Below are 9082 nucleotides of genomic sequence, written 5' to 3'. Positions count from 1 at the left end.
TATCATAAGGACAATGTGATTCTACAAATAGCCAAAGGATGTGGACAAGATGTTTTTCTGTCTTTCAAATAACACAAACTGAAAAGAAAAGCCTTTGCTTTCCCTTGGCTCTGTGAAAATAGTATTTCCACACTACTGGTTAATAACCCCTAGAAACCTTTGCTTCTCTTAGTCAATTAGCTCATTATGGCTACACGACTACAGCTCAACATCAAAAGCCCAGAAGAAATGCTGGGAACACATCAATCTGAGTATTTCCCGAGACCCAGTCACATTTCAGTGCTTTCCTTATTTGTCAAGAGCTATCATACCAGTCATTGTGCAAAATGCAAATATTCCAATGATGATTTCAGCGAGTTTCTTCTGATGACAAGATGAAACCCAAAAGGAATGGGAGTGCACATAGGGCAACGCTCAAGATGCAAGGGCAAGTTTGGGAGGAAGAGGCAGAAATGAATGAACGTGCACACTTAAAAGACTATACCATCTTTGGGGTTTTTTCTAACATATTTTGAAGTTGTAACATTCCAGGATATTTGTAAATATGAATCCAGTGGATGTCTGATATCATGCTTCTAATCAGGACCTTCAAGATTAAGGCATTTACATTCACGCCTAAGATTATCCACATTCTTCTAGATTACTTGAAGAGGGATAGGACTGATTAAGAGAAACGAGTCAAGAAGGCAGGTGCTGAGGTCCCAGGAGAGCATCTCGTATGCTCTAATGTAGCAGCTGGAGTCTATAGATTTCTTTCAGATACAGGTAATAGTTGTGACGAGCAATGCTGTGAGAGGCAGAATGACATTTTACAGTGTCTTTAAACATTTCATCCCATTCCTGCTACAGCAGGTGATCTTGGAAAAGCCCATCTTCTTTTCACTGAATTCACTTCTTCAATAAGTGAGGGGTTTGTTAAAACTGTAGGTTTCCTGTGCAAAGACTATGAACCATAGAAGCTTCAAGATGGAGTTTACTATTAGAAGAATAATCTTTCACTTCTGAATAGGGACACACATTTTCAACGTAATAATTTATCTTAAAATAAATTAAAAAATGTTCCATAGCACAAAACAAGCACACAAACAATAGACAATATCTTGTTGTCTTTGGTGCACACACTCATTTCCTAAATCATTCAAGTAACAGCGTCTCTGACTTCCTGGGGAGCGATGGGTGAAGATCTGAAGGCTAGAATGAATGGTTTCCGCTTTTGCCATGCCTGGATGCCGGAGATGGTCCTGAGTATCGTGATTCAGGAGCAGCTGGTAAAGGGTCAGAACGAGTAGGAAAAGTGCAGGGATAAACCAAGGGCTAGAAGAACCTGCCCTGTGGCAGGCCTTTGAGTCCAGTCTTCGGGGGGGGGCATTTCTTTGTCGTCATGCCCAAACAGAGGAAACTACATGTAATGCCAAGGTTTAAGCTTCCTTCGATGGTGCTCAGAAAGCAAGGCTACCACTGATTCCCGTTAGCTTGACAGTCCACTTGGTGCTGCCCAACTGCAAAATGGAAGAAAATGCTCTTCAAAAAGAAATGAAATCAACTCCAGAATGTGACGTAGGCAGACATTGTTAAGCTTGCCTGTTTTAGAAGTGGCTAAGGGTTTAATACTGTTTAACGACTATAACGTCCATTTATGACTTTCATAGTATAGACCAAGATTACATTTCAAAATGATACGATGTATTTATTTACGTGTCTCTCTTGCCCAACTTCAGGCTTAAAGAAGTGATAGCCTCATCTAAGCCCAGGGGCAAGTCTGGTGTTTTCAGCCCTCATCTGAGACTCAGCAGGGATGTTAACAAGATGTGTAGGTTACACTATGTCTCAGCATCAGGGGTGCAACCCTGCCCACTGAGCATTACCAATAATTCAGCAGATAGTCTCTAAAGGCAGAGACTGGAATACCAGATCTACCACACTGTCCCGTGGACTCTAAGCCAGTAGTCTTTCAGAGCCAGCACCAGGTCCGGAAGCACTCTTGCTGTGATGGAGACGGGTGTACATCAGGAGGCAGAAAGGCCCAGGACTCATATTAGCATTCAGTGTTCCATTTATTGGCAAGATGTCACAAAAGTAGCATTCTCCCCTGTTTTTCACTGATCTGATTCAGAATATCAATAGTGTCTTTGATCAAGGTCTCAAAGATGCCATCAGCCAGTTGCATCTTCACACACAACTCATCCTCATCATAGTTCACCCACTGTGCTTCCTCCTCGTGGAGCTCCTGAACCTGGAATTCAGAAGACAACAAGGTCAGAAAGTCCCTGTCACACAAAAGCTAGGAAATTAATTATTTTTGTTGACTTTGTAGTCTTATCCATGGGAATACAGCCCAAGGAAATAAACCAGAGAAAAAAGAAAATTATATGATTATATCAATACTTTTAAAACTACAAAAAGTTAAAAAAACTCAATCATCAAATAAAATTTAAATGACTTCAATACTACATTTCAATTTGACGGTATATTAAGGATGACAAGTATGTGATCACATCAATATGAGGGAGCAAGTATAGGGGAAGAGAAGCACATTAAGTATTAGACACAGACGCTCCTCGACTTAAGATGGGGCTACAGCTAATAAACCTGCAGGATCTGAAAATACCGTAAATGCCGTGAACACACTTACCTCCCGAGCATGATTGCCCAGCTCGGCTTACCTTGAACATGCTCAGAACACTTATATTAGCCCACAGTGGGGCACAACCACCCGCAACACAGTATGCAGGAAAGTGTCAGGGTTTGCTTTGCGGTGGCCTGGCAGATGGAGGCTGCAGTTCCACTGCCCAGTATTGCCAAAAAGTGCCCTGTCGCGTGCCACTAGCCCCGGAAAAGATTCAAATTCAAAATGTGAAGGGCAGTTTCCTCTGAATGCATGTTGCTTTAGCAACATAGTAAAGTTGAAAAATATAAGGCAAGTCATCATTAAGTCTGGGACCTGTGACACGTATTTTCAATTATGAAGCGCATATGCCCAAACAATGTTGGATATGGTTCTAGAGTATGATAAATAAATGAATAACATTTATTATTCTTAGGGTATTTCTGAAATGTAATACTGCTTAAGTTTATTTTAAAAATCACTCATAGGATACGTGCTCTTTTTGCATATTTAGAATTTTGGAATTCCTAGATAAATAAAAACTAATCAAAATAGAAACAAATACCCCAGATTTACTGCTTGTTTATAACAATTTAAAAAAAAAATTGAGTTGGAGTGCTACTGCACTGTCGCCCAGGCTGGAGTGCAGTAGCACACTCATGGCCACCGCAGATTTGACCTGCTGGGCTCAGATGATCCCTTCCGCTTTAGCCTTCTAAGTAGCTGGAACTACAGGCTATAATACAGTTTTAACAAACTATTTTATGATAAAAGAAACACATTACACTTAGACATAATGACACTGAGTGGGATGGAGGCCAGGTAGAGAAAGTAGACGGTGAGCCCTGATCTAGTCACAAATTTAGCAAAGTTAATAGCTGTGACAGGAGTCTCTAACCAGAAGTCTAACCTAGCAATAAAGTCAAGTGACAGCAAGCTCCTCACTTGCCCGACAGTTTCATTTCAAAAAAGGCAGAGGAAGTCAACGGGAACCTGTACTCTGGTCTGCTCTGAGGAAGTGAGAGGACTAGTGAGAAAGAGGCCCATCAACCTGGGGCTCAAGAGAGCGAGCAAGCCAGAGTATGACTGCCCACACACCTGGGCCAGCGCTGAGAAACCAGGGTAGGACACGGTGGCTGTCATAGCCTTTCACTTTGAGGAAGGTGGCCTGAAGGATATGTAAGTATTCGTTCCTCTGTTCCCTAATATGCCACCAAAAAGGGTTCTATGGCTAAATGAGTCTGAGAGCACTTCTGGGAGATTTATGTTAGCCTATTAGAGAGAGTCTACCAGTAAAGACTGTTAACTGTTTAAAATCTGTTCAACTCAAGATTTTTTGACCTATATTTATTTGACCACACAATCATGTTGTATGGGTGAATGAGGAATGTTTGTTAACCAACCGTGGAGGGACATGTGCTCCTCTCTTCTGTAGGATGCTGTAAGAAACTGCCTCATTTAACACTCCTCACGTTGGTGCCGGGGGAGCTGTCTGAGGTGTCTGCACAAAAGACTTCCTGTCCCTACTGGATCTGCTTGTTGAGTTGCACAGCTTTTCTTTTAACAGACAGTTCCCTTAGCTTTTAACATTAAATCAGAACTTCCTCCCCAAGAACAAAATTTCGGAAACACTGTGCTAAGGAAATCTCTTTTGGGCTTGCGGTAGAAAGAGCTCTCTTAGTGTAACCCCAATGCAGTGCCCAGTGAGTGTTAAGACTTCACTGTTGGCAATCGTTGTGTTCCTCCTTAAGAACAGGAACTAATGTTCTTGCAGTGAGTGAGAACTAACACGATATTTTCCTTTTTTCTTTGGCTCAGCTCAGAGCCCAACTTGAAACTTCAACTACAGCAATGGAGGGATCTCACAGACTGCAAATCTACCCCTATTTTTTATTTCTGCTCTTCAGAGTCTATTATATTCTTTTTTTTTTTTTTGAGTTGGAGTCTCACTCTGTCGCCCAGACTGGAATGCAGTGGCTGCTCCGGGCCACCACAGCCTCGACCTGCTGGGCTCTGGTGATCCTTCCGCCTCAGCCTTCCGAGTAGCTGGAATTACAGGCGTGCGCTACCACGCCCGGCTGATTTTTTGATTTATTGTGGAGATGAGGTCTCGCTGCCCAGGCGGGTCTCAAACCCGTGGGCTCAGGCAATCCACTCACCTCAGCCTCCCAAAGGCACGGGATTACAGGCTGAGCCACCGAGCCCGGCTATTATATTCTACTACACATTTCCCCTGCTCCTGAAGATATATGTGTCTAATATGTAAATTAATAGATATATAAACAATTAAATTATATTTAAAGTCAGACTAATAATTTCCCTCTCTCCCTCCCTTTTTCTTTCCTCCTTCCCTCCCTTCCCTCCCTCCCTCCCTCCCTCTCTCCTCTTCCACAAAGGATTAGGCTAGTGGAATAGAAAAATGAGGTAAATAGAACACAGCCTGATTTCCGTGAACAAGATATAGAGACAGAGCCAGGCAGTTCGGTGGGGCTGTGCTTTTCTGACCGAAGGACAGCTTTCCAGCTGAAGGCCGGTTCTACCTGAAGCCACCGAAGGTGCTTCCTATGGGCCCCAGCCATCTTCCATCTTCTCCATGTTCCCTTAGAGTCATCACCTGCTGAGTCACCTTCTGTGCATCTGTTCTCCCCCAAGGCTGTAAGCTCCTACAGGACTCTTTCTTTTATGTGTAATTCCCCAGTGACTAGGACAATGCAAGTAGAAGGTGCTACATAAATATCTGTCCCGCATAGAGGATAATTTTAGTGAACGCTGAAAGGTGGTCTTTGGCTCTGTCTAGTTCATTGTTCTTAGCAATCAATTAGCAAAGGCAGGTACATCAATTTTAGAGATGATATGAAGCTGGGAAATAAAATAACTATGTTCAAAGAAAGAACCCTAAAATGTGCTGGTAGCCTGGAATGATGGGCCAAATTTAACAAGATGAAGGAGTTCAATAAGGCCTCGTTATAGGCTCCTAAGAAGTCACTACAAAAGCACAGGTTGAGATTTTGGTCTTGGGTTTTTCCTACGCTCCTCTGAGTATGATACAGCTGAAAAACAAAAAACAAATATGATCAGAAACTGCACTAATCAAAATATGCTATCTAGAAAAAAGGAGCTTGTATGATGATCATACTCATTAAACAATACATGAAACATGATATGGCTAATTCTGAGCACTGTATTTAAAGAAGAACACTGACAAAGAGCCAAGCTGATGATGCTGAAGGGACTCAAAGCCATCGGACAACAGAAGACAATGTTTGCTAGAAAAGACTCAAGTGCAAGGTGACAGCTGTTTCAAAGGGTGTGGGAAGAATTTAAATTGTTATATGAAGCCTCAAAGCTGTGGAAGCAGATTATAATTAATTATGTGACAACCAATTTAGGCCTAATATGAGAAAGAATTTACAGATGAGAGAACTCAGGAGCTGCTGAGTATCTTATCAGACCACAGGTTGTAAGGGAGATTCAATCACTAGCTAGGTGGTTTCACCACAGGATTTGTCATTTTAAGTGCAATTCTACCTATCATAGGGAGATTTTCCAAGGTCACAAAAAAGGGTATACAAAAGTCAACCTAATTACTTGTTCCTCATTCCACAGCATACACTTTGAGAATGTATTGCTAAAAACAACTCTAATCCTCAGCTAACCTTACATGTAAATTAATCAAAGCCTTTGTGAAGAAAGGGACAGTGAATGAGAACTAGAGCTGAAGAAATATTTATCTTTTGGCTAAAAAACATTATTTGTATTTTACTCGTCTCAAATAATACCTAAAGATATATATACAGTTAGGCGATTAAGGACCTTCCAGGCCAAGCAACAGCTAAAACATGCATTTTCTTAATCTAGATGAGGCAACTATTTATTATGAAGTGTTTAGTATAACAGTTTATTTATCAATTTACAAATGTCTTAAAAGGGTAATCAAGAATCAGTTTGATAAAAGAAACATTCACTATGATCAAGTGGGATTTATCCTTGAAATAAGGATGGTTCAACATACTAAATCAATAAATGTGCTACTCCACTTTAACAAAATGTAGGATAAAAATCTTATCATTTTGATAAATGCAGAAAAAGCACATGACAAAATTCAACACCCGTTCATGATTAAAAAAGCACTCATAAATACTCTTAACAGATTAGGTAAAGGAAATGTACTTCAAAACAATACAGACCATATATGACAAACCCACAGCTAACATAATTCTCAGGAGCTCTGTTTTGAACACATTACATTTGAGATGTCTAACAGACACCCAAACATAGATACTGAGTAGGCAACTGGATATATGAGTCTAGAGTTCAAAAAAAAATCCTAGGCTGGAGATATGTCTTTGGGAGTAGTGAACATATAGATGACAGTCAAAGTCTGAGACTGAGAAAGGGGGCAGACGAGGAGAGAGGAGGTCCAGGGGCTGATATCTGGAGCCTCCAGTGTTTCAAGGGTTAAGAAGGTGAGAAGGAACCAACAAAGTAGACAGAGAAGGAGCAGCCAGTGAGGGAGAAGCAAGCCAGAAGGAAGGGATCAACTGTGTGGAATGCTGTAATGGTCAAGTGAGATAGGAAATCAGAGTTTACCACTGGATTTAGCAACATAGAGGTCATTACTGATCTTAATATTAATACAAGTAGTTTTGGGGACATGGAAGGTGAAAAAGCTTGATTAGTGTAGGTTCCATAAGGAAAGAGAGACAGATCAGGGAAAGTAAAAACAAACACTTTAAAGGAGTTTGTTGTAAAGAGAAAAACGGAGGGAAGACGCAATGATAAGAGAGTTAACTTCAAAGTAATATGCTATAGTATGTTCATGGAAGATTCAATAGGGAAAATGCAGGATGGAGAGGGGGGTGACAGCCTCTGCTTATTCTTTTGTTTAGATTGGAAAATATAATTTAGAAAGTAGATGAGAGAGAGAGAGAGAGAGAGAGAGAGAGAGAGAAGGTGTAGGAGAGCGGCCAAAGCTATGAAAACATGGCAGCCATAGCTCAGATTGCACATGGCCTGGCCAGTGCTTAAGAAAACAATGGCTGCTTATTCTTAATCAAAGTGCTTTTGTCTTTAAGAATGCTACATCAGGTATAAATGGCCTGATTATAAATGCTCAAATAGCTTCAAGTGCAAGTAAGAAAACTACTGTAAGTCACTGAAAACTATTTATATTAATGATATCTAATATTCTTGAGAGCTTCCTATATGCCACTTATTACATATGTCTTTGTGTATCATTACAACAAGTTTAAGAGGTTGCCACTTCACAGATGGCGAGACTGAGACAGACAGAGAGAGGTGAGGTAACTTACCCAAAGTCTCATCATTAAAAAGTGGCAGAGAAAAGATTGGAGCCACACAAGCAGTCTAGATGCCAGAGACCTTGCTCTTAACTATGCCATCCTCTTCCATTTTAGTGGTACTAACACCCATGAGAGCATTTTGGGGTTCATCACATGCAAAATATTATATGCGGCTCGGGAAGTTTCAGAAACTTTCACAAGTAGAGATCCTAAGCAAAATTACCAATAGTCAAAACTCTAGAAAAACAAAAAAACTATCAATAGGAAGAGATGACTTCATTTTGTCTATAGTATTTGCCTGACCCAAATATTAACCACTCTCTTCTCCTGGTCTTTTGAACTATAATATCCAATATTACTTATAAATAAAATTTGAAAAGCCCTTGGAGTATATTAAAAAGCAACTCTGTATAGCAAAACTAACAGTTGTCAAGACTGTCAGTTCAGCAAAAATGGCAAAGATTGCAAAAAAGTTATCATATAAATATGTAGATTTGTTAGATATAACAAAAAAAATGTGTAATGCATAAAGAAATCTTGAGAAAGGAGGGAAAATTCTAAGTTCCAGAACAAGTAGGGATTTAAAAGAGAGGCACGTGCTTCAACTACTTAGGGGAGGAGTTAAGAGCCATGGAGAGAAAAAGGCCAAAAATATGTCTAAAGAAGTACCAGAAAGAACTAGGAGAATTGGGAAGAGGCAATATTCTAAAGGCAATAGTTGAGAATTTTCCAGAGCTGAGTAAGCACAATGAATGTAAAGCAGAATAAATAAAAATAAACCTACATGTAGATACATCCATAAAAAGTATTCCTACAAAGGACTGCCAATAGATTTCTCAAGAGCAACAAGAAAGTGCAGATTACAATGAAATAGCATCTTCAAATTGCTGAAGTAAAAGAGCTATCAGCTTAGAATTCTATAGTCAGGTAAACTATAGTTCAAGAATAAGAGCTGAAATAAGACATTTTAAAGTAAAGACATAGTTTACATTAAAGGCCTAAAGTTAATGAAACACTATGTACTTTATGTAGATAACTGACTCAGAATGAAGACGGATACAGAAACAATAGCTTCTATATGATTTTCTGTTATTTTTCATACTTTGAAAATATTTCATAATTAGACATGTAAAAGACTTAGAAAAGTAGCCAATAACAGGCAAAAAATGTAATG

General features: G+C 39.9%; 1 protein-coding gene across 1 annotated transcript in view; it reads right to left on the bottom strand.

The window, feature by feature from the left end:
* Positions 1-2035: 2035 nt before the first annotated feature.
* Positions 2036-9082, bottom strand: part of CEP350 (centrosomal protein 350) — a 133365-nt gene continuing 126318 nt past the window's right edge. Inside the window, exon 37 of the mRNA XM_021715172.1 lies at positions 2036-2233. Coding sequence (XP_021570847.1) covers positions 2069-2233 — 165 coding nt within the window. The 3' untranslated portion in view covers positions 2036-2068. The remainder of the gene's footprint in view (positions 2234-9082) is intronic.

This window comes from Carlito syrichta, unplaced genomic scaffold (genome assembly GCF_000164805.1).
Source record: "Carlito syrichta isolate Samal-C Ts95f unplaced genomic scaffold, Tarsius_syrichta-2.0.1 Scaffold306782, whole genome shotgun sequence".
Classification (NCBI taxonomy): domain Eukaryota; kingdom Metazoa; phylum Chordata; class Mammalia; order Primates; family Tarsiidae; genus Carlito; species Carlito syrichta.
The sequence above is the reverse complement of the archived record's forward strand: the minus strand, read 5'-3'. Positions and strand labels throughout refer to the sequence as shown.